At 41.7% G+C, this 25,835-nt stretch overlaps 1 protein-coding gene across 1 annotated transcript in view; it reads right to left on the reverse strand.

Annotated features, from left to right (window-relative positions):
- Positions 1-25,835, reverse strand: part of LOC127648066 (alpha-1,6-mannosylglycoprotein 6-beta-N-acetylglucosaminyltransferase B-like) — a 206,345-nt gene that overhangs the window by 118,254 nt on the left and 62,256 nt on the right. The window contains 2 exon segments of the mRNA XM_052132658.1: positions 1,384-1,551; positions 7,323-7,373. Coding sequence (XP_051988618.1) covers positions 1,384-1,551; positions 7,323-7,373 — 219 coding nt within the window.

Genomic DNA, 25,835 nt, shown 5'->3' on the forward strand with positions numbered 1-25,835 from the left:
CCGTAAAAAGCAGAGGTCTGTCCAGGGTCGGAGTGTTTTGAGGCAGGCGGGGGTGATCCTTACCCGATGCGTGCCGTGGTGCCATGCTTGTCTCGGGACTCAAGTCTGGAGCCAGTGCTGGAGTGGTCTCATATGCATCAACCCCAGCGGTGCGACCGCCGTGGAGGATGCCATATGCCCCAGGAGCCTCTGGAAAAGTTTTAGAGGGACCACTGTGCCTGGCTTGAAGGAAGCGAGGCAGTCCAGCACCGACTGAGCACGCTCGCTCGTGAGATGTGCTGTCATTGAGACTGAGTCTAACTCCAACCCGAGAAAAGAGATACTCTGAACCGGAGTGAGCTTGCTCTTTTCCCAGTTGACCTGAAGCCCCAAGCGGCTGAGGTGCCGGAGCACCTGGTCTCTGTGCGGATGCCGGCTACTCGTAGCGGGGCAAGGGCCGCCTCTGCGACCTTCGTGAAGACACGAGGGGACAGAGACAGGCCGAAGGGGAGGACTTTGTACTGAAATGACTGGCCATCGAACGTGAACCGTTAGAAGCGTCGGTGTCGTGGCAGAATTGAGACGTGGAAGTACGTGTCTTTCAGGTCTACCGCTGCGAACCAATCTAGATGCTGAACACCAGCCAGAATATTTCTCTGCATGAGCATTTTGAACGGGAGTTTTAACAAGGCCCGATTGAAAACTCGCAGGTCCAGGATTGGTCGTAAGCCGCCGCCTTTCTTGGGCACAATGAAGTAAGGGCTGTAGAAACCCTTCCTCATTTCGGTTGGAGGCACGGGCTCCACCGCGCCCTTGACTAAGAGGGTCGCGATTTCCGTGCGCAGGGAACTGGCATGCTTGCCGTGTACTGCGGAAAAGGGGATGCCCCTGAAGGGGGGCGGGAGCCGGGCAAACTGAATTGCGTAACCGAGTCAAATGGTCCGGTGCAGCCAGCGTGATGCGTTGGGAAGCGAAAGCCACGCTTCCCAGCTCTGCGCTAGGGGCACCAAAGGGAGTATTTTGGATGCACCCGGCGGGGCCTCGCAGCGGGGCGGAACAGGTAGTGCAGCGTCGGGCGGCTTCGTCCCGATCTCATGCTATAGGTTGAGCTAGAAAGGAATGGGCGGAGGTGAGCGAGCCACTCAAAATAAACCTTTTGATAGTGCCTGGCAGGCTCAGTGTTTATAATTTTGAGGGAAGTAAACCCACGAATGGCTTACTTATAGTTGTCAATGAAAAATAAACTGGGATATTAGAACATATTTTGATATAAAAAAAATTACACACTTCACCTTTAAAATTCTGACTACACAGGCATCTCACTAGGTTCTAAAAAAGAGCCATAGAAATGTATGATTAGTGAATTCTGTATTGTAAATATTATGGACTGTTTCAGTCACTCACCTGTCCCTTTGGCAGGCTGTGGATTGTGGGGTGGCCACTTTGGTTCCTCCAAGCCAGCATGGGGCAGAACCACTCCACCTCACTAAGGTAGATAAGGAAAGAGCACTCTGAGCCGTCCACTCCATAAAAGGCGTAGCAAGGATCTGATGTCCATCTGGCCCTCATCCACTTGAACAGTAAGAAATAAGTAACACTTAAAGGGGAAGTTCACCCAAAAATAAAAATGTTCTCATAATTTACTCTCGTGTCATCCCAGATGTGTATGACTTTCTTTCATGTACTGAACACAAATTAAGATTTTTAGACTTCAGCTCTGTAGGTCCTCACAGTGCAAGTGAATGGGTGCCAAAACGTTGATGTTCCAACATCCACATATGGGCAACATGAAAGTATACTCAAGACGACTCTGGTGGTTAAATCCTTATCTCCTGAAGCAATATGATAGGTATGGGTGAGAAACAGGCCAATATTTAAGTAATTTTCCTTCACTTTCTCCTTCTGTTTTTGGTGATATTATTTGTGCATATGACCCTCTACTGGGCAGAGAGGAGAATTTGTGATTAATAGTGACTTAAATATTAATCTGTTTGTCATCCACACCTATCATATTGTGTCTGAACACATGGATTTAAACACTGGAGTCATATGGATGACTTTTATTCTGCCTTTATGTGGATTTGGGAGCTTCAAATGTTGGCACCCATTCACTTGCATTGTATGGACCTACAGAGCTGAAATATTCTTCTAACAATTTGTATTTGTGTTTAGCAGAAGAAAGACATACATACACATCAGGGATGTCAGGACAGTGTGTAAATCATGAGAGAATTACAGATTTTGGGTGAACTATGACTTTTTTTCTGTTAAAATATAATTGAAATGCAAACAATTGCTATGTATGGGATAGAATACTACAATGCTAATCTAACTATTCTGGCAGTTTATGATACTGTACACAGTACAAAAACTTCCTTTCTGCGTGTTATACCTGGATAACCTACTACATTTATCAAAGTATGCTGTATACAACAGAGAATACTGTGTGGAATAATGTATATACCACAATGCAATGCGTTCATATTGACCTTCTATTTTGAGGATGATGAATTAATCTCTAACTCATGACTCATTATTCATCTAATTCATCATTATTCATTAATCATCTGCCATTAGTTTTTACACAAAATGTAATTGTAAATGCAAAATACCTGTTTTTAATTTTCAAGATGATAACTTATAGCCAGCATGTAATGTGATGAAATCATATAACAACAACATACTATACCACTGTTTGGGACTTTTATTGTGGAATTATGTCTACTGTTTCACCACTATTTTTTAAAAAGTAGACAGGAAACAATATACCGTGCAGTTTTCAGAAAGTAGCAAACTAGTTCCAAGTATAGCCAATTTCACAGGTCTCAGTTATGGGCTGAGTTAAGGCTTCAATTTAATACCAGTGAAAACCTCTATGAGCGGATAATAATCTATAGGGGCTTTTATACCCTGATGGTTTGCTGAGGTTTATTTACCCAAATGTTGGTACTTTACTAGCACAGACTGGTTTGATTTGTCTGGTTTCAAGATGTATTTGGAAAGGGAGTGCTGAATAAATGTTTAAACTTTCATGCATAAAACAGTCACTGTGCATGGACGATGGAAGGTATCTTGTTTGAGCAAACCAATCCTGACCATCCTTTCCCAAAAGCATTGTTAGTTAACTATGATCAATTATTTGGTCTTTTCCAAAACCGTAGTTTAAGTTAACAAACATTTGCAAACAGCATCGCAAAGTTGTGTGGTTGGAGCTACAGCTCTTTATCTGTGGTTAGAAGCACAGTTTATTGTTATTTTGCTGTGTTGACATCATTTGACATCATCGAGGCTTCTATATCTTTCACTCCATATATATCTTTTATTCTATTAACACTTTGACCACGTTTTCATGCATTTAAGAAAACAATTTATTCCAAATGTAATGAATGCGAATCCAGCCATTTAAGGGATTAAATGCTGAAAAAAGAAAGAACTTTATCACAAATGGTTTCTGTTGGAGAACATAGATTTCATGTGTTGTTGTTAATGCATAAGTGCTGTTTATATGTTTTTGAAGAAAGCGCTTGTGCATATGTGCTCAAGTGCGTCGGGGGAACACTGAAGTCTGAAGAAGCAGGAAACCCCACTAGTGCAACGTGTATCGGTCACATTAAACAGTCCATGCAGCCTTCCTGTCTTCAGCAGCTTTCTTGCATTAAATAGCTTTCTGATTTATGTGTAAATGAGCTTTTATGATTTAATATTCACAGAAGTTATTACTCCACAACCTGCATAATGTCATTAACGACAGCTCTTTGTTGTTGAACAATGTGGTATGAACGATGGATATGCAACATAGTGACAAGGTTTTTGGTAACATGTCATGACTAGCTAGTTCATTTCTCCAACGATGCATCGTACTATGGTGGTTGAGAAGTGAGTTACATCATTGTAAGGGAAATTCACCTCAGAGTGACTCAGTGAATAAAGTGCACAATTGTAAGAGTTAACTCCATCCCAATTCACCACCTCCATCACAATTGTGGTTAAATAGTAGGGCTGAGCATTGTAGAGAATACTCACAATAGTTTTGCAATCTTTGTCTTTCAACTCCTGAATATGGGAGCAAGCTGTCCATTTCAATAAAATGGTTCAAAACACTGATTTAACAATTAATTTGCATTGATACACAAAAAAATAAAAAATAAAAAATGATGTGTGGCATTTCTCATGTATGAAATGTATTTTGTACATGTATACATGATATCAATTAGTTACAGTAAATATTTATAATAAAATAAAATATTAGGGCATAGAAACTAAAATGATTCAAAATATGTATTCTTTGTTTTCATTTGGTGGAAAAACTGTGGAAAATATTCCTTGAATCTATTAGAAAACAATGCCCCTTTTAAGCCATATTAGAGCAAATACATACAGTAAATATGGAGAAATATATACACAGCCAAAAGTTTGGAATAATGTACAGATTTTGTAGTATCGGAAGGAAATTGTTACTTTAATTCACCAAAGTGGCATTAAACTGATCGCAAATTATAGTCAGGACATTACTGATGTAAAAAACAGCACCATCATTATTTGAAAAAAACAATTTGATAAAATCTAGACAGGCCCCATTTCCAGCAGCCACAAAGTTGCCACAAAGCATGTCTTAAGGTAAATATTAGGTCAAAAATGGCAAAAAAGAAACCGCTTTCTCTAGAAACTCGTCTGTCAATCATTGTTTTGAGGAAGAAGGCTATACAATGCTTAAAACTGCCAAATAACTGAAGATTTCATACAAATGTGTACACAACAGTCTTCAAAGACAAAGTATAACTGGATCTAACAAGGACAGAAAGAGATGTGGAAGAACCAGATGTACAACTAAACAAGAGGATAAGTACATCAGAGTCTCTAGTTTGAGAAATAGACGCCTCACATGTCCTCAGCTGACAGCTTCATTGAATTCTACCCGCTCAACACCAGTTTCATGTACAACTGTAAAGAGAAGACTGAGGAATGTGGGCCTTATGGGAAGAATTGCAAAGAAAAAGACACTTTCAGAAAAACAAAAAGAAAAGGTTAGAGTGGACAAAGAAACACAGACTTTGGACAACAGATAACTGGAAAAGAGTGTTATGGATCTTAAACTCATTGAGCTTTTGTGGGATCAGCTAGCCTGTAAAGTGCTCGACAACACAGCCACATCTATGGCAAGTGCTAAAGGAAGTGGGGTGAAATGTCATCTGAGTATCTGGACAAACTGACAACTAGAATGCCAAAGATCTGCAAAGCTGCTATTGCTGCACGTGGAGGATTTTTTTGAAGTAGTTTAAGAAGTTATGAAAAAAAATTAAAATTGTAATAGTAATTTTTAACATGATTAATGTCCTGACTATACATTGTGATCAGTTGAATGCCAATTTGGTGAATAAAAGTTCCAATTTCTTTCCATAAGAGCAAAATCTGTACACTATTCCAAATGTTTGGCTGCCAGTATATATATATATATATATATATATATATATATATATATATATATGTGGTGATGCGATCAATTATTTTAGTGATTAGGGGCGGATACGGCACGTTCAATGGATTTAAAAGGAGATGAGGTTGACATCTCACTAAGTGCGTCTTTCTGGGTCCCGGGAGTGACGTCATTTCTGGTGCGCTGTGTTTATGTCCAGGAGGTAAGAGCTACTGGTGGCAGTCTCATTATGAACATTATGTGAGGGAGGGTAATTTGAGACTCATTTGATTTACAGTGTGTGGCTGGGGAGTACTTTAGACACGTCGAACAAATATTTGTCAATGTGAGGCCATAATTAGCACGCCATCAAGTACACTGGGCGGTGCGAGTTACCATACGTAGGTATGTTACACTTATTTTAATGTTAGGTTCACGAGACAGTGATTTCTTAAATTGAAATTATGTGCATTATATTTTAACAGTGACACGGGGGCCAGGAGTTGTTGCAGCAGGCTTTGTGGGCACTGTTAGGCTTTATGCGACCCATTGCTGGTCCTGTGAATTAGGATTACCTGCATCCGGTAGTCATTATTCGAACTGGAGCACTTCTGAACGGAGTTGTATTCTCCTCTGCAAGCTGTCTTCGACCATTCCTCTGCCTTTTATTGGAACGATGCATCCACTGTCGATCTGTACCTTTACTCTAATTGCTTGACGATCTCATTTCAGTGTACGAGGGTCTGCTTGACGACCGGAACGATAGCGAGTTCACAGCCTGTGGTGACGCATCTAAATTTAGTCTTTTCCAGAATTGACATTAAGACTTGAGTACAGTGGCGAGAAGCTACTGGTTTTGTCACTACTATTGTGTTTCATTGCGAATATTATGTCTCTTTGGATTTTGTTTGTAAATGTGTTTTGAGTATTCTGTTGTATTGTAGTTTGAGATTACATTTTTATAGGACAGCGCTGGGCTGACAGAGTTAACCAGTTATATCAGCCAGTGAACGATTGTATTATTGTGACAAACTGATTCCTTCTGGCAGCATGTGATAAGTGTTTAATTGAGACCATTACGTGGAATGTGTATTTGTGTGTTTGTTTGTATCTCATACTGTTTTTCTCTTCCATTCAGAGCTGGGGTTCCATTATTAGCCAGAGTCCTCTGTGTGTGGTGGTGGTTCGGCTATCGGTCTGCAGTTTTCACAGCGGGTGACTTGGTGTTGTGTGGTGAGAGCATGAGTAGTTGCTGTGTTTATTGGATAGGCAAGATGAATCCCCCAATTCTGATGTGGTAAAGTGTGTGTGCGTGTGTGTGTCTGTGTAACATGCTCCATGATTGATGCGTTCCTTTTAATGCATGCATATTAAAAGATACCAGTTTTGCATTTTATTGTATGTATTGAGGTATTGTATATCTGTGAAGCGCTTATCCTTCTCTGATACCTGACTCAGCCACTGTGAATCTGTGTGTTTTGCAATTGATGTATCTGTGGGTCCCCGGCCAATTTCCAGGGTGGCGTAGTTGTTTTAGTGCCATAATTGGCATTGTAGTAAACTCTTGATCGCATACTGCCACATATATAAAGATATAGTCTAATATATAAGATATAGATGTAGTTACTTATGGCTGTTTTATAGTATTTTACTTGGTTCAAGGGCTAAACAAGTTTTGTTGAAGTACCCAAGTCCAGGACCTTCTTATTTTCTGAAATGGTAATGAAGTATGTTAGAATAAACAACAACAAAAATACATCATCTAAAGCAACCACAACATCAATCAATCTGAACACCCCGGCAAAAATCCATTTGTTGTGTGCTGCTGTTTGCTTTCACCAATCTATTTTCCTCTAAGGCAACCGTGGAAGAAAAAGGGAGAAAATTAAAGGAGTATGAGAGTTTTTGAAAAATCTCTGTGTCTACTCACATCCACTTTACTGCCGCAATCCGGGTACCGAGGATCCTTCAGGACTTCACACTGACCCATAACTACATCTCGCCCTGTAGATGAAAAGGACAGAAGGTGACAGTCTAATGACACTCTTCTACATTAGAGTCACTCCAGTGCAGAAAACCACTGGGTTTGAAATGCTCTCTGCTTTAATGAGGCTTTAGGAGAGCCCTTTATATTGTATCTTCTTCCATCAATTTAACTTCATTTAACCATCAGAGACCCACTAGAATAATTTAAACACTTTCTGCAAGGCAAAGTAATAGACCTTATTCACACTAGTGAACCAGGGATTTTTAATAAATTTTATCCCCTTTTCTCCCAATTTGAAATGCCCAATTCCCACTACTTAACAGGTCTTCGTGGTGGCGTGGTTACTCGCCTCAATCCGGGTTGTGGAGGACAAGTCTCAGTTGCCTCCGCTTCTGAGACAGTAAATTTGCACATATTATTACATGGCTCAATGTGCATGACACCGCGGAAACTCACAGCACAGGAGGCTCATGCTACTCTCTGCGATCCATACACATCTTACCACACGCCCCATTGAGAGCGAGAACAATAACTTCCACGAGGAAGTTACCCCATGTGACACTACCCACACTAGCAATCAGGCAAATTTGGTTGCTTAGGAGACCTGGCTGGAGTCACTCAGCACACCCTGGATTCAAACTCATCACTCCAGGTGTAGTAGTCAGTGTTAATACTCGCTGAGATACCCAGGCCCCCACACTAGCACCATCTTTGATTTTTAATGGGAATGACAACTGTGAGGGGATAGACTTACAGTCTCATCAGTGGGCTGTAGTGCAGTTTTTAGTGTTTTTGAATTGTTCTGCAGACAAAATATTGATATAATGTCTGTTTAATAACATTCTGTATACAAAGAACTCCAGACAACATGAGTTGTGGAAAATCAGATGTGATCTAGGAGCTTTATACAGTATAAATATATCACAGCAACAAAATTGCAGGAACTTACTGTTTTGTACAATTTAAATCTAGCATGCCAAAGTCACAAAACATTACTGCCTACTGACAACATTTCTGTTGAGTCATAAATGTCCCAATGTTCAATGGATCAGCACCCTTGCCAGTGCCCGAATTTGTGTTCATGATTCAATGATGAGGTATAGCAGGTTAGTGTTAACATTAGAGCCATGAATGCAGAATGTAAACATGACAATTTACACTTTATCTTCTGCATTTACATTAAAGGAAATCATTGAGTATTGAAAACAGTTTCTTTTTCTGATCTCAAGTGGATTCCATTCATAGAATGAGGCATGTAGTTACTGATAACACATTTTAATGTCATATTGGTTAATGTTTTGATCCTGTTTATAGGAGAGAGTGTGTGTAATATTTAAATACATACTCCTCTAACGCCGGCACCAGCAGCGTGGGCAATGTCTAAATGTGTGCAAACATGTCATTGCGCAAATGTTCCGACCTTCTTTCTAGCTCTAGGCTATAAAAAATGACAGCACGATAAATGCATCAGAGCCTTAAAGATCCTGGCACACTTCCTACGAAAGCAAGGAACTAATAGTTGTGACAGTATTTAGAACAAAATCTGTCCGAAAAGGTGTTTTTGAGTTTGTTTCGGTGGTTAATAGCAGCTCGCCAGAACAAACTTTCAGGAAAACTTGTTACTGGCTGCTAAACACCTTCTTACTGCCATTGGTTCAGATCATCAGTAGGTGTGACTTGGAGCCCCACCTACTTTGAGGCTGACAGCTAATTCCCATACAGTCAGTTAAGATCAGTCAACATGAACACATCGGCGTGTGTGCACATCGGAGTTATTAGCAACTGGTGCAGATTTACTTATACCTTTATGATTGTTTGCACAGAGACTTTTTCAAGAACATGTCATGCCATTTTTTGTTTTATAAGTTTACAACAGGGATAAAATCTACTCAAATACTCTAAGATTCCCATTCACACTGTTGTTTGATATGCTGCTTCACTCATATGCCGTCTGAAGATAAAAGCCACTCACACATCTGCTGGATGTAAGATATGCTTATAATCATCATTCGTTTGTCTGTATTCTACCCATTACAACTCATTTATACCCCCACCTTTGTGGTAATAACAGTGTCATCATAAATTACAATAACAAAATCAATCTTGCATATTATGGCCGTTTAGCTTGTTAGCATCTTAGCGCAATGCCCTGATGTGCACAGAACGGGGGGCTACAGGGGAGCAAGCGCATTCACAAATCTAAAGGTGGCCTTCACAAATCTAAAGGTGCCCCTTTGGTCGAGGGGAAATTTAAGCAGAGCTTCCTTAAAGAGAGCGTGCTACAGCATAATCCCCCGCTGACAAGCTGAAGCGGACAGCTTCTTTTACTGATCTCTTGTAAATTCTATACAAAGTCATGAAGTCATTGATGACACATTAGATGTTTTACATGTAGTTTTGATCATCCTCATATTTCAGTGTACCTCTAAATGCCTCCCTCCCACAGTGGTGTGGCGGGTATTCAGATATTCGCAAAAAGTATGTCGTTGCTCGAAGAAGCATTTTGCCGTGAATGTGCTGGGGTCTTAAAACTGCATAACAGACAACAGTGGTCTTCTGCATCCACCACAAACTACCACTCAAGACCAAACCTCATATTCATCACAGATTTTTTGGAGGTGTGTTTGTTGCATTCCCTGATTTGCATCTTTCCTCAAGTGAATCGTGCACTAAAGCTTTTTCATATAAACAGCACTTTTTAGGGGAGAACAATAATTTTACAACCTTGAAAATCCAGCATTGCAATTTTCCTGAAATTATCTCCAAATCAAAATTTGTATAGATAATGTTTTTATACCCAGTGGTTTTCTTTAAAACCCTTTTAGGTGGACGAAAAAAATAAATAAAATCATCCATATCAATGTTTGGTCTCTAAAGGTTAAGCTTGCTTTATTAAGCATTATGAAAGAGTGGCCTCCTGCCCTCGCACTGGCACTTGTCTGCATGAGGCTTGCTCTGGGCTTTGTTAAGAGCTCGTATCTGCTTTCTATTCAGTAGAAAAGAGCAATAGAAGATTGCAAACATCCCCTTGCCGTGATTAATAAAATCCATTCTCTCAATGGTAGCCGGTCCCAGTTTGCCTAATTAATGGAGAAAGAGTTAGTTCTATATAAAACAAGCTACTTAAGATCAATCAAGCATGGACCCAGAGAAAGGAATTATGGGCTGTCTATAACAGCAGTATAGAAAATGTTCCAAGAAAAATGCACATGAATACCCTCTGAATCTGAAGGAGCTACACTGGCCTCATAGGACATTAACCTAGAGGAAAATACATTTTTAGTGAGCACACGACTAGTATCAGGTCATGATCACATTATGGGTCCATATCACTTCACCAAATGATTCTGTTATTTTATTTAATTTTATATTTCTTATAGCTGTGGAGCCAACCATAGCAAGAAAAAACTAACTAATAAAACGTCTCGGGTTACATGTGTAACCCTTGTTCCCTGAAAAAGGCGGAACGAGATGTTGCGCTGCTAAGCGCTACGGGGAACAGCTTTCGCTGTGAGCCGAGCTGAATAATGTGTGGAACACGTCAATGAACACTGACCGGAATTTATAGCCTCGGCTGATGTAATCATTAGATGCACCTGAGGCCAGGCTATAAATGGATACGTCACCAGGTGTCGTCAGATACTTCTTTTTGAAGAGCAGTCCTGGGACGTCCCAGTGCGGCAAAGCAGCGCAACATCTCGTTCCGCCTTTTTCAGGGAACAAGGGTTACACATGTAACCCGAGACGTTCCCTTTACAAAAGGCTTCACTACGATGTTGCGCTGCTAAGCGCTAGGGGAACGCAATACCCACGCCGCCGCACTTGGGGCTGTCCGGACCCCTACGGTTGTGCAGTGTACTCACAAAAACGCGAGAGGTCTCAGACATGAGCTTGAGATGTCGACTCAAGGGCATAAGAGCCCAGAGTAGCAAAGCATCTAACCCACAAAGTTCGATGAATGTGTGCGAAGAGAACCCTATCGCAACACAAACTTGTCATAAAAACTGATGAATGTGAGCGGAGAGGACCAGTCTGCCGCATCACAAACTTGTTCAGGCATGAGCTGAGATGTCGACTCAAGGGCATAAGAGCCCAGAGTAGCAAAGCATCTAACCCATAAAGTTCGATGAATGTGTGCGAAGAGAACCCTATCGCAACACAAACTTGTCATAAAAACTGATGAATGTGAGCGGAGAGGACCAGCCTGCCGCATCACAAACTTGTTCAGGCATGAGCTGAGATGTCGACTCAAGGGCATAAGAGCCCAGAGTAGCAAAGCATCTAACCCATAAAGTTCGATGAATGTGTGCGAAGAGAACCCTATCGCAACACAAACTTGTCATAAAAACTGATGAATGTGAGCGGAGAGGACCAGCCTGCCGCATCACAAACTTGTTCAGGCATGAGCCGAGATGTCGACTCAAGGGCATAAGAGCCCAGAGTAGCAAAGCATCTAACCCATAAAGTTCGATGAACGTGTGCGAAGAGAACCCTATCGCAACACAAACTTGTCATAAAAACTGATGAATGTCAGCGGAGAGGACCAGCATGCCGCATCACAAACTTGTTCAGGCATGAGCCGAGATGTCGACTCAAGGGCATAAGAGCCCAGAGTAGCAAAGCATCTAACCCATAAAGTTCGATGAATGTGTGTGAAGAGAACCCTATCGCAACATAAACTTGTCATAAAAACTGATGAATGTGAGCGGAGAGGACCAGCCTGCCGCATCACAAACTTGTTCAGGCATGAGCCGAGATGTCGACTCAAGGGCATAAGAGCCCAGAGTAGCAAAGCATCTAACCCATAAAGTTCGATGAATGTGTGCGAAGAGAACCCTATCGCAACACAAACTTGTCATAAAAACTGATGAATGTGAGCGGAGAGGACCAGCCTGCCGCATCACAAACTTGTTTAGGCATAGGCTGAGATGTCGACTCAAGGACATAAGAGTCCGGAGTAGCAAAGCATCTAAACCATAAAATGTGATTAGTGTGTGCGGAGAGTGCCAACCTGCCGCACCACAAACTTGTTCGGTGTCAACTCAAGGGCGTAAGAGCCAAGAGTGGCAAGAACACCCAAACTATAAAAGTTTAATGAATGTGCGCGGAGAGGACCAACCTGCCGCACCACAAACTTGCTGCAGAGGGAGACCTCTAGCCAAGGCTTTAGAGGAGGAGAGCCCTCTGGAGAGTGCGCCCTAAAACCTACTGGCAAAGCTTGAACGCGCGCCTCATAGGCCCGGGCAGTAAGGTCCCTCACCCAAAGTGACAACCCGGTCACGGCTTCAAAGTGAAGAACTGCTGCCCTGACTTTATGCCACTAGCAAACGCGGTGGACATAATTCTGAAGGGCACAGACTGGACAAAGTCTGAGTAGTCTTTAGCTGCTCCGGCATTACAAACGGCAGGGAGCAGAAGGCTTAGAGAATGACTGGCCAAGGGTCGAGAAAGGCACCTTGGGCAGGTAGTCAGGGTGAGGGTTCAAAGAATGCTCTTGGTCCTACCTGGGGCAACTCAAAACAGGCCGGCAAAAGAGACAGAGCCTGTAGGTACCCAAGTCTTTGAGACGTAATTGCCATATGAAAAACCATCTTGAGAGTCAGAAGTCTACCAAACGCTGACTCTAGAGGTTTTAAAAAGGGGGGTCTTACCCTATGAAGAGGTCCTAGCAAGGATGCCTCTTAGAGGGCACCCCGCCCACCAAGGCGTGGCAAACCGAAGTGGAAGCCACATAGAACCTGGCAGTGTCGAGGCAAGTGCCCGCTGACAGTTCTTTCCACAGAAAATCCAGAACTGAAGCAAACTGGCAGTTAGCTGGTTCTGTAATTTGAACTTATTAGAAGGAAATGCATGCAGGCGCATTTGTGCCATGTATGCGCCACCACGATCAGCACCCCCGAGGGGGGGGACTGGGTGACTCTGGGAGAAGTAGAGGAGACATTGCGCTATCAACAGAGGCGAAGAGGTCCTCTTCTGCCCTGTAAAATCTACCCAGATCAGTTCCAAGGGAGGGAGCCCTAGCGCTTGCAATGGTCTCGATAACTTCAGGAGAAAGCCCTGTGAACCTCAGTTGGTACCCTACAGGGGCCAAGCATGAAAGGTTTCACAATTCGGGCCGGGGATGAATATGCCCCCTGAGCCTGAGAAAGAAGGTCCTACCTGTTCGGAATCGCCCAAGGCGAGCCGTCGAGGAGAGATATTAACTCCGAGAACCATATCCTGTTTAGCCAGCGCAGCCCCATTAATAGGAGGCAAGACCCTTGCTGGTGAACATTGCCAAGACTCCCGGGAGCAGAGAAACCGGGGAAAGAAATGCATTCTGGGTTATGTATGTGTTTTAACGTCCAGACCCAAGGGGGCTGGGTGATTTCAGGGAGAAGTAGAGGAGACATTGCGCTATTCATAGAGGCAAAGAGGTCCTCTTCTGCCCTAAGATCTCACCCAAACTTGTTCCAAGTGGAAAAAGCCCGGCATTTAAAAGGTCTCGATAACCTCAGGAGAGAGCCCTGTGTCCCTCAGTTGGTACCCTTAGGGGCCAAACATGAAAGATTCCACAATTTGGGGCAGGGATGAAATATTGCCCTGTGCCTGAGACAGAAGATCCTTCCTGTTCGGCATCGCCAAAGGCGAGCCGTCGAGGGAAGAGATTAGCTCCGAGAACCAAGCCCTGTTCGGCCAGCGCGGTGCTATCAGTAAGAGGCAAAAACCCTTGCTGGCGAACTCTGGGCAACTACTACCTTAGGGTGGAGTTCTTAACTCCCCCGTTGGTATGGACCGTAAATCTGCTCCTATATACGGGCAACCAGGGATATAACTGACCTGAGTGACAGGAGCTTGCCCTGGGCCCTAAGGAGAACCCAACGTGTCAGAAATACAGCTGACAAGAACGTGGGTCTCCTTGATGATTTATGTAAGAGGCTACCGCTGCATTGTCCACTCGCACCAAGACATGGCAGCCTCAGGAGGAGGTATTTCAGGGCCAGAAATACAGCCATCAACCCGAGACAGAGACTGTGACAACCGAGCTGACGACCCTCCTATCCCCTTAAGCTGGACGACCACTTAAGGCCGCTACCCCGCCCATCAGGGAGGCGTCTGTCGTTAGCAGCCTGCGACAACAAGATGCACCTAGAGTGGGACCCAAGGCAGAAAACCGGGGTCTGAACCACATAGAAAGGGAACGAAGCCTGAGGCGCGTAACCCTATTTAGCCTAGGGGTTTTGGCCCTTGGAAGAAATCCCCTGGCTTTTGGCCACAACAAAAACAGTCTCATGAGCAGAAGGTCCAGAGGGATCACTGTGGACACATTCGCCCTGAGACCTGGAAATCATTGATACTGATAACAGAACCTTTACCTAGCCTGACTTTGCTCAGGGTGATCTAAATGGACTCAATCCTAGCGGGAGACAGTTGTGCCCGCATTGAGATTGAACTCCATATGATGCCCCGATAGACAGTGTTCTGAGTGGGAGAGAGGGCGCTTTTCTTGGCGTTGAGCCTCAACCCCAGAGAAACAGATGAGCTAAGACGATGTCCCTGTGCTGAACTGCCAGTTCCTGGAACTGCGCTAGGATCAGCCAGTCGTCTACATAATTCAGAATGCAGATGCCCCAGAGTCGCAAGGAGCCAGCGCTACATCATGCATTGTGAATGTGCGGGTAAAAAGGGCTAGGCTGAGTGAAAGAACCTGACCCTGGAAGACTTCGCCCCAGGAAGTGAACCTCAGGAAATTTCCATGTTGTGGCAGAACTTCTAAATGAAGTATAGAAGTGCGTCATAAGATCGATGGTGACCAGCCAAACGAGTTGTAGGGCTTGAGACACGACCGTCTTGACAGGCATCATCTTGGACTTGAACACCCACGGGTAGTTCAAGCTTTAAGATCTAAGCCAGACGCCACCCCTCACCCTCCATGGGAAACGGGAAGTATTTAGTGTAATAACCTAACTCTCTCTCTGGAAGGGGAACACATACCATGGCCCCTTTAACCAGGAGATTGAGTTATATATTTTTTTTTACATAAAAAGAAATCCGGTTCACGGTAGTGAGAACATGCCGTTGAAACATGGAAAAGCGGCGAGTGAATTAAATCCTGACGCCCTTATAAGACCCACAGAAAATAATATATCTGGCAGAAGTTCCCACGCTGTCGGGATCTCTGAGATGGGTATTATATTTTAACACTTCCTGTTGAGGGGTTGTCGAGTGTTTCGAGTCCTGAATAAAATGCAGGAACAGCGAAAACACCCAACTGGGAGGAACAGCATAGTGTGCAGAGCAGCATAGTGTGCAGAGCAGCACCAGCCTGACCTGCTGCTTGATAAGCCCTTCCCACTAAAGTGGAGGTTGTCCTACTAGGCTTTGAGGGGTGCGAGGGCTTCTTAAGTGATGATGCCGAGCCCGGCGAGAGATAGCCCGCAAGCGTCTCTTCGACCGGCGGCATCACTGAATACCGCCGTGCCTCAGCACCCACGACAGTCGAATATAATGACGTCGAGGTTATGTGAACACGGGAAGAAAAAAAAAATATATATATATATATATATATATATATATATATATATTTTTTTTTTAGGGGTTCTCCATGAGCGAAAAAGCTCTTAATGGAGGTTTATCAAAGAAGGGAAGGAACCCATGAGGCGTTCCCTTTCTTAGACTGGAAGATAAAATCTATCCCCTAATTTGGAGCGTTTGGGGGTCTCTTTTTCGTGTGGCCAGACCAATCTGGCAACCGCACGAGTAACAACATCGAGCAATTCCTCCGTAGATTTTTTATCGCAGACGGAAAGCTCGGAGGCGGGAAGAGAATAGCGATCCACCAAGAAGTGTCGAGATCATGTGAAGAAACAGCTGGGTTTGGGGAGAGAGTGAGAGAAAGGGATCAACCCGTCTTTTGCTCCTCAGCCAAAACCATGCAAGAGCCCCACGAACGATCTTCTTTTCGAGAGTGCTGACTCCCGGAAGCAAGCGAGGCGAGCACGACGCACTCTGCCTGTTAAAGCAAATCGCAGTGCTCGCACCCACCCTGCTGCCACGCGAGAGCAGCGTGCTCCCAAACAAACAGCAAAAACTGATGTGTGTCGTCTTCAGCTATAGAGCGAGAAGAGGGGAACACGCACCGTTTGCGGCTTTCAGTCATTCTCTCTTTTTTTAGAAATATATATATATATATATATTTTCTAAACAGAAGAGAAAAGAGAACAAAGAACAAAGTTCACTGCACACTGTCTAACTGATTCTAACTCCTAACAGAGGAAAGAAAGTTTTGACAGGGTGTGTGAAACACACAGAAACAGAATCGCTCTGAAAAAAAAGAGTTTCTGACGACACCTGGTGACGTATCCATTTATAGCCTGGCCTCAGGTGCATCTAATGATTACATCAGCCGAGGCTATAAATTCCGGTCAATGTTCATTGACGTGTTCCACACATTATTCAGCTCGGCTCACAGCGAAAGCTGTTCCCGTAGCGCTTAGCAGCGCAATATCGTAGTGAAGCCTTTTGTAAAGGGAACAAATATATTGGCTATGCAATTCGGATATAAATGACAAACAATCTATGTATTATTCATTATTAATTGTAATATATGTGTAAAGCACCCTTGATCTTTCTTTCTTTGCTCTTACTCTCTCTCACACACACACACACACACACACACACACACACACACACACACACACACACACACACACACACACACACACATGTTGTGTTTCCATGTTTTATGGGGACTTTCCATAGACATAATGGTTTTTATACTGTACAAACTTTATATTCTATCCCCTAAACCTAACCCTACCCCTAAACCTAACCCTCACAGAAAACTTTCTGCATTTTTACATTTTCAAAAAACACAATTTAGTATGATTTATAAGCTGTTTTCCTCATGGGGACCGACAAAATGTCCCCACAAGGTCAAACATTTCGGGTTTTACTATCGTTATGGGGACATTTGGTCCCCACAAAGTGATAAATACACGCTCACACACACACGCACACACACACACACACACACACACACACACACACACACACACACACACACACACACACACACACACACACTTGCAAGCAACACATAGAAAATTGATGTCAATGCAACCCTGCAACTTAAAACAGTTTTTGTACTGAAAAGCTACAAATAAAAAGTTATGTTACAAGGCTACTACTGAGGAGAGCATTTATTATTATTTGTGCTCATCATAAAAATAATGTAACAATGCAAAAAATCTTCATCATTCTATGTTCTTTTATTTTGATAGGCAGGTGAAATATGACTTGAACGTGCTTTTGTGAGACTCATCTGTCAATACTGAACAACACTGTCCTCTGTAAGCCACTTTTGGTTCTTAGAAGGAACGGGCTGACATTGAAGGTTACAATAGCTCAACAGAATGTAATTTAATCTGTACTTTGCTGAATTTGCTGGCACCATTGTAAAGCCATTTCACAGTAGATCAAACACAACAGTCATCTTGTGGTTTACTTGTTCAAAGAGAAAAACCTTTTATCAGTTTAACAGCAGCCACAATGGCAGAGAACAGCACGACTTGTACTCATCCTTCCATGAATGTTCCAACCTTATTCAACAGGTTGGCAATATGGTATATGGAAAAGAAGATGGATGAAATAGTGGGTGAACTATTTGGGGGTCAATGACTAATTTGTGTGTCCAAGATAATGGTAGTGCAACCAACATGCAGAAAGTAACTTTGCTGTCATGTAATGAGAAAATATCACAGATAGTGTGTCAAAGTCAACCAGTCTCTTATGGGAGGGTTACTTTTGAAATGTATTGCACTACAGATTTCAGAATACATGCTGTAAAATGTCATTTGTAACATACTTTAGATTACTCAAGGTCAGTAACTTATTCTAAACACTAAGACAAAATACATATGTTAAAAATACATTCTCCGAAAAACATGAACATCTTATGCAGTGTTGTTTCTAAAACAAGATCTAATTGTTTTAAGAATCTTTAGATATTTTTACAGGAAAACAATACAAAAATTATAATCAAGAATATGATTTTTGCCCTACTATCAAAGTTCTTACTAGAACAAAATACATTATGATCTACCTTGATTTTTGTTTATAAAAAGATATGATGGTGTCTGGTAACATGTGCATGGAAATGGCTAGAAAAAGTATTTTAGCTTAGCGTAACATTTACATTACATTTATTCATTTGGCAGACGCTTTTATCCAAAGCGATTTACAAAAGAGGAAAACATAAGCGAATCATCTTAAGGAGACAGTGGTACGAAAAGTGCCATACTACAAAGTTTCACTATCATCAGAATAGTATACAAAACAGATTTAAGTGCAACAATAATTGTAAATATATATATATTTTAGTGACTGGTTAAGTGCTCTTGGAAAAGATGTGTTTTTAGCCGTTTTTATGAGGATAGAGAGTGAGTCAGCTTCCCGGATTGAGTTGGGAAGGTAATTCCACCAACGTGGTATGATGAAACTGAAAGTCCGGGAAAGTGTTTTTGTGCCTCTTTGTTTTGGTACGACAAGGCGACGTTCCTGACCACAGGCTTCTGGTGGGAACGTAGCTCTGCATAAATGTTTTTAGGTATGATGGAGCAGACCCAGTGACTGTTTTATAAGCCAGCATCAGGGCCTTGAATTTAGTATGTGCATCAACCGGCAGCCAGTGGAGAGAGACAAAGAGTGGTATAACGTGCTCTCTTAGGTTCATTAAAGACCAGACGTGCTGCTGCATTCTGGATCATTTGCAGAGGTCTAATAGCACATGCAGGAAGGCCTGCAATGAGAGAGTTACAGTAGTCCAGTCTAGTGAAGACAAGTGACTGAACGAGCAGTTGTGTGGCATGTTCAGAGAGGAAAGGTCTTATCTTCCTGATATTGTAGAGTGTAAATCTACATGATCTTGTAAAGCTGACAATTTACAAAAGGTTTATTTATTTTTCTTCTGCTCCAAACATACTTCAAACTTAATTCTCTGTCTGCTCGTATGAATGTAACACATCATAAGAAAGTGTTTCACCACTGTTCAAATGCACTTTGGATCACATCATTTATATGTATAAATGATTTCCATGTAAAAGGACTAAATATTAAATGAATCAAATGACAATAAAATGCAAAGTAAACAATTCAGTAATCAAAATACTTTTTGAATGTAACTGTATTATAATTAATTACCAATGATTTAAATTGTAACTGTAATGGAATACAGAATACAAAAGCATATGAAACCAATACAAATAGAAATATTTTAAGAACTTTGCATATGAATTAGATTCCCACAACTAGAATTTTTAAATATTTTTTCCTTCTAATTATTTTGGACACCCTTATTTGTAATTGAGAGGTGAATTAATTTCAAAATACATAAGTCTGAGTCATGGTGCATACAGATAGTGTATTAGTATGCATGCTATGGTGGTTAGTATGCATGATGTGGTCTTCAAGTGTTTGATGTTGGTGATGCAGATTATAGTCTGGACTGCAATATGTCCCATTCCACACTCTCTCATCCCTAATTTACTGTAAATCTCTATTAAAAAGGGAATATATACTTAACTACGTTTAGAAATTGTTACAACTCCAAATTCTGATTGGATGAGCAGCATTCAAAGTCATTGTAAAGTGCTAATAAATGCACACCTGTGGCCACACAGACTATAATACTGAGCAAAGCTGCTATGTTTCTTGTAAAATTGTAAACAGCCTACAGGTTATTGAGCTATATTATATTATGCCTTATAGCTAAATCATGCTTGCACACTATATGTACATTTATTGTGAAGACCTTTATTTAATTTTTCTGTCCACAAACTAGAAATATCATTGAGTTTTTATTTTATTTATTTATTTTCCTTGTCACAGTCGCCTTTAGCTTGTTTGCTGAGGGCTTAAAGAAAATGGGAAAATAACTGTTATTCTAACTATTATAAACTTTTTTTTAGCAGTACTGTCAGTTTTAAAGCACATATTCATTGCAATTAATTATATGAAACATATAATGTTGCAATTAATAATTTCCCCTGAAATGTTCCTACCTACCAAGACGGTTTCAGTGGCTATGTGCGTAAGTTTAAGTTTAGTTTGAACAATCTCTGGTTTTTGTCTCAAGAAGGTGGATAATTTTTTCCTGGAGTTCATCGCAATAACAACTTAAACTACATGGCTTACCTGCTCTGAAGCTGGTTTTATTCTCGGTCACAGATTGTATCAATCCTGGTGCAAATAGTGTCAGATACTATTTGCACCCATATTTAAATACTAATATACAGTAAATGGGCATCACTGCAGTGTGTTTATTGTGTTTATTTAGAGTCCCACAGACACACCACATTAACACCTAGCCATAAACCCAACCTTAATCTTACCCTAGAAAAAACCTTGGTTTTACTACAGTAACCATAGTTTCACCACATGGATTTTGTTGTAAATTTACAATACCACAACATTAACCATGGTTACTATAATACCACCATATTACCATCATAACACCAAAGTTAATTGCATTAAAACTATTGTTTCTGCCAATATTACTATAGTAATACAGAGATGCTATCTACACATAAGTGATGCAGAGCTGTGGGAACGAGTACGATCGACAGAGCCTGCCTCTGGATCAAACCATTCTCTGTACTCCCCGTCATTCACCATGACCAAATCCGAAAATGTAAGCTGCTGACTTACTGCCTTTCTGTCTAATCACTTAATGGCTTATCTGACAGCCTTTTTGAATGAATGCAACTCTTAGCGGAAACTGGTCTCAGCACAATTGAAAACGTACTTATTTTCATCCTACCTCTGTATAGAGCCTCAGAAGTCAGGTAACATGCAGCTTTGCAGACAACAAACCACACCTACCAAGAGCAGACAGCACAAAATGAGGAAAGGGCACACAGCAGGATGCATTTTTGTGTTCAACAACAGCTGGATGAAGCACAATTACAAATACAGGGGGATCTAGACTAAGTTTCAAGTTTCAAATTGTATTTAACTTGAACTGTGCAGCCATATCACCCTGCAGCTCTTGCCTGGTTCCCCACTATAGCTAAGCAGGGTTGAGCCTGGCCAGTACCTGGATGGGAGACCTCCTGGGGAAAACCAAGGTTGCTGCTGGAAGTGGTATTAGGGAGGCCAGCAGGGGGTGCTCACCCTGTGGTCTGTTTGGGTCCTAATGCCCCAGTATAGTGACAGGTACACTATACTGTAAAAAAAAAAAAGCACTGTCTTTTGGATGAGACGTTAAACTGAGGTCCTGACTCTCTGTGGTCATTAAAAATCATAGGGCACTTCTCGTAAAGAGTAGGGGTGTAACCCTGGTGTCCTAGCCAAATTCCCCATTGGCCCCTATATATCATGGCCTCCTAATAATCTCCATCCCTGAATTGGCTACATCACTCTACCAATAGCTAGCAGGTCATGTTTGTAAATGAGAAGTGGTTCTCAAACAGTTTACCTGGATAAATAAAGGTTAAATAAAATATTTAAAAATAAAAACAGCATCCTAAAATGCTGCATTTGACACGTGTACATGACCAACAGAAGCAAGAAAGTGTCCCATGCCCTTTTTCCTCAGACAGACTGACAAACTTGATTGCAAAATGGATTGCTGTGGAATGTAGGTGTGACGAGGAGGAGGGCGGGGCCGGGGCCTGGCAGTGACAAAGCATGGCCAGCCCCCAATTGGGCTAATTAGCCGAGAAGAGTGACATGCAGCTGTCATGTGTACATTTGTATATGTGTCTATTTGTTTAAATGAAATATTACTTTGACTGCTTATTACTATTTCCCGCCTCCTCCTTGCCCATCCTTTATACAGTTACATTGGTCCCGAAACACAGGAAGGAGGGATGCACTGCCATGGAGTCCTCGCCACTGCCGTCCGCTGGGGGACTGAGGAGTCTCTGCCGGCTGGATGCTGAGGAACGGCTGCTGTCCATGAGGGGAGGAGGGCCTCACTGCCGGCCGCCTGTAGCGGAGGGGCGTTCCATCCACCAGTGGTCGAGGACTCACTGCTGTCCGCTCGGGGAGGAATGGCTGTCATCCGCCAGAGGATTGGTCGTAGACCAGGCGATGGCGTGTCTGGGAACCGGTGAGCAATTTTTTCTCTCTCCTCTCTCTATTTCACTGTCACTCTGCCTGGCCTTTCTCCCTACTCTTTTTTTCCCCTCACCATGTCCTCCTCCCCAGCTCAAGAGGTTATTATCTTAGTGTCACTGAACCGCTAGATATCTGAGTTGTGTCTGGAGAATAGCATAGGATTCGTAGCCAATTGGAAGAGTTTTGAGGTAGACCTGACCTGCTAAAGTGAGACGGACTCCATCCCTCCAGGGAAGGTGCCACTCTCCTCTCTAGTAATTTGGCTCATAGACTTAATAATGATTGTATTTGACTAACTGGGTCCCAGGCAGGAAGAAGATAAACTGGTAAAACCAAACATCTGCTAGCTGCCTTGAGACATCACATAGATCACATAAACTACAACACATAGAGACTGTATCGCCTAAATATCATATAAAGACTCTGTATGTTCCCCGAACTACTAAACACAAAACTGTCACTAAATCATTTAGAAAAATTTGTATTAAGGTCAAACTTGAAAGAAAAAAAAACTTAAAAACTTATTTTAACTTTAAAATAACTTCATATAAAAGTAGGGCTACTAAACATAAGATCTCTTTTTACCAAAGCACTGTAAATTAAATTATTACAGATCAAAGTTTGGATGCGCTTTATTTGACTGAAATCTGGCTTAAACCAGATGAGTATATTAGTTTAAACGAATCTACTGTCTGTCATATGGAGTTGATGTTGATACTATAGAAATTCTACCGTAGAGCGATGACATCATTACCATGTCTCTTGTTTGTTGCGATCAGCTAATGTCACACAATCTACACCACCCTATCGTTCAGGTAGAACTGTTGTTTCAACCACTAAAGATAGCTTCACTAATAATCTTCCAGAATTGTCTCACATACTCAGTAAGCCAAAAAGTCTAGAAGAACTTGATGAAATAACAGAAAATGTAAATACTGTGTTCTCTAGCATTCTTGATTATGTCACCCACTTTGATTAAAGAAAAAAGACTTGCACCGTGGTACAATAATCATACTCATGCTCTCAAGAGAACAGCTCGGAAAGTGGTGCGCAAGTGGAAGAGTACAAAATTAGAGGTATTTCGTGGTGCATGGAAGGATAGTGTCTGTAGCTACAGACTGGCACTAAAAGCTGTCTGGTTAGCATATCTTAGCAAACTCATAGAAAATAACCACAACAATCCTAGGTGTTTATTCAGTTCTGTGGCTAAATTGATTAGGAATAAAGCATCGACTGAACCAGATATTCCGTCACAGCACAATAGTAATGACTTCATGAATTTCTTTACTGATCATATTTAAATAATCAGATATAAAATTGTCACAGCACCTCAGAAAACAGTGTCTCATAATTTTGCTCACGAGCAATTCTTCGCTGTCATAGGTCATGAAGAGCTAACAAAACTTATAAAAAAATCAAAAGCCACAACATTATGTTTGCGCCAATACCAAGTAAGCTCTTAAAAGAGGTATTCCCAGTATTCTCAGATCCTCTTCTTGATATTATTAACTCCTTGCTATCCTTAACTTTAAAATGGGCAGTTATCAAATCGCTTATTAAGAAGATCCTTGTAATGTCGCTAAGCAATGACAGGCAGATGAAGATGACGATGATGTAAAGAACCTAAGTGCAGTATATTTACAAGATAAGTGATGTATCCAAACAACATGAAATACAAAAGTGAAATAAACCAAAACATAAACATGGATTTGACTTGACAACCAAACAACGTTACATTAACACAGTACTTGACAAAAGACAATGGCTCATGAGGGCTTAAATACATGGACATGGGTAAACACATGACAGTGACAACCAATCAACAGACAGAACTGTAAACAAGATAATAAGACTAATACAATTTAACTAATGAAAAGACAAGACTGCTAATAAGAACTCAAACAATGAAACAATAAAAACAAGATACATGAACAGGGGAAACATATGACAAGATCACATGAGGGAACAGGAAACTACATGATATGGACACGTGACTATAAAACAGGAAGTAAATTTAACAAAATAAAAGACATGAACTTATAAACTTAAAAGTGAAAAAAAAAAAACAGATTTACAGTATACGTGACATACACCTAGGGGTGGTTTCCAACACCCCAGAACAAAATAAGTTCCATCAGGGAGCTGGGTGGGGAGGGGAATCCTGAAAAACACAGGGACCAGATGGGGCTGGAGACCATGGTGGGACCGGCGGAGGATCTGGAGACCGGCGTGGCTTAGGAAACCAGGGAGGAGCCGGTGGCAGGTCTGGCAGAGGCAGGACCTGGAACATGGCCTGGTGAGGGAGGACGTGGAAGCAGAGACCCAAGGGGTACAGAGGTGGCAGACATGGTGACTTGACATGGCAAGGGGTCCGTGGCGATAATATAACAGGGCGGCCGTGGCAACTTGACGTGACAGGGCAGCTTGACTAGCCATGGCAGGTGTAGAGACTTGGCATGGCAAGCAGAGCCATGGAGCCATGTCGGTCTCCACTGCTACATGTTGCTGAGAGATGATGACAAACTGCATGACGGCAAAGTGCTAGCCAGATATCACTTCAGATTTTTGACTTCAGAGGATGAACTGATGCCAACTCCAGCTGTAAGACATTGGATACCTCATACGCCACTGCCTGAAACTTGGACTTAGGAGGACCCCATGAACCTCAACGAAATGACCTGCCCGTTGAACTGCAATGCACCTCATAATTTATCTCTGCTTGCATCACTTTTGTCTATTGATGGACTACACTCTTGAAATGGAATACATAGACTATAATTTAATTGCCAACAAAATCCTCGATCAGCCAACTAGCAAAGGACAATCAATTAATCTGTGTAAACTTCTGCAGTTAATCCAGGAAGTACTTCAAAGACATTAGTCAGTAATCTTAATGTTCATAAAAAATATTGTATTTTTTAAACACTGGACCTTAATGCTTACTTTACAAATTTAAAACCAAGACTTGCACTGCACACAGATAACTAACATTGGCATTATATTCATGTTGTTTAGCCAGAAGGGAACTGGCCCCCCCAGTGAGCCTCGTTTCTCCCATGGTTATTTTTCTCCATTAACCAACATCTTATGTAGTTTTGTGTTCCTTGCAACATTCGCCTTCAGCTTGCTCACATGGGTTCTAAATTCAATTATTATTTAATTATTAAATTTCTATACACATTTTTCTATCATACTTAATCAAACTACACAATTATCACTGTAAGACATTATAGATATTACAGTTTCAAATGATTTTTGAAACTGAAAAATTATGAAATGATGTGTGTTGTGAAAAGTGATATACAAATAAAAATGACTTGACTTGACTATCAAGTTTTAAATGAACAAAACTGCCAA

The sequence above is a fragment of the Xyrauchen texanus genome, chromosome 8, assembly GCF_025860055.1.
Source record: "Xyrauchen texanus isolate HMW12.3.18 chromosome 8, RBS_HiC_50CHRs, whole genome shotgun sequence".
NCBI classification, from domain to species: Eukaryota; Metazoa; Chordata; class Actinopteri; order Cypriniformes; family Catostomidae; genus Xyrauchen; species Xyrauchen texanus.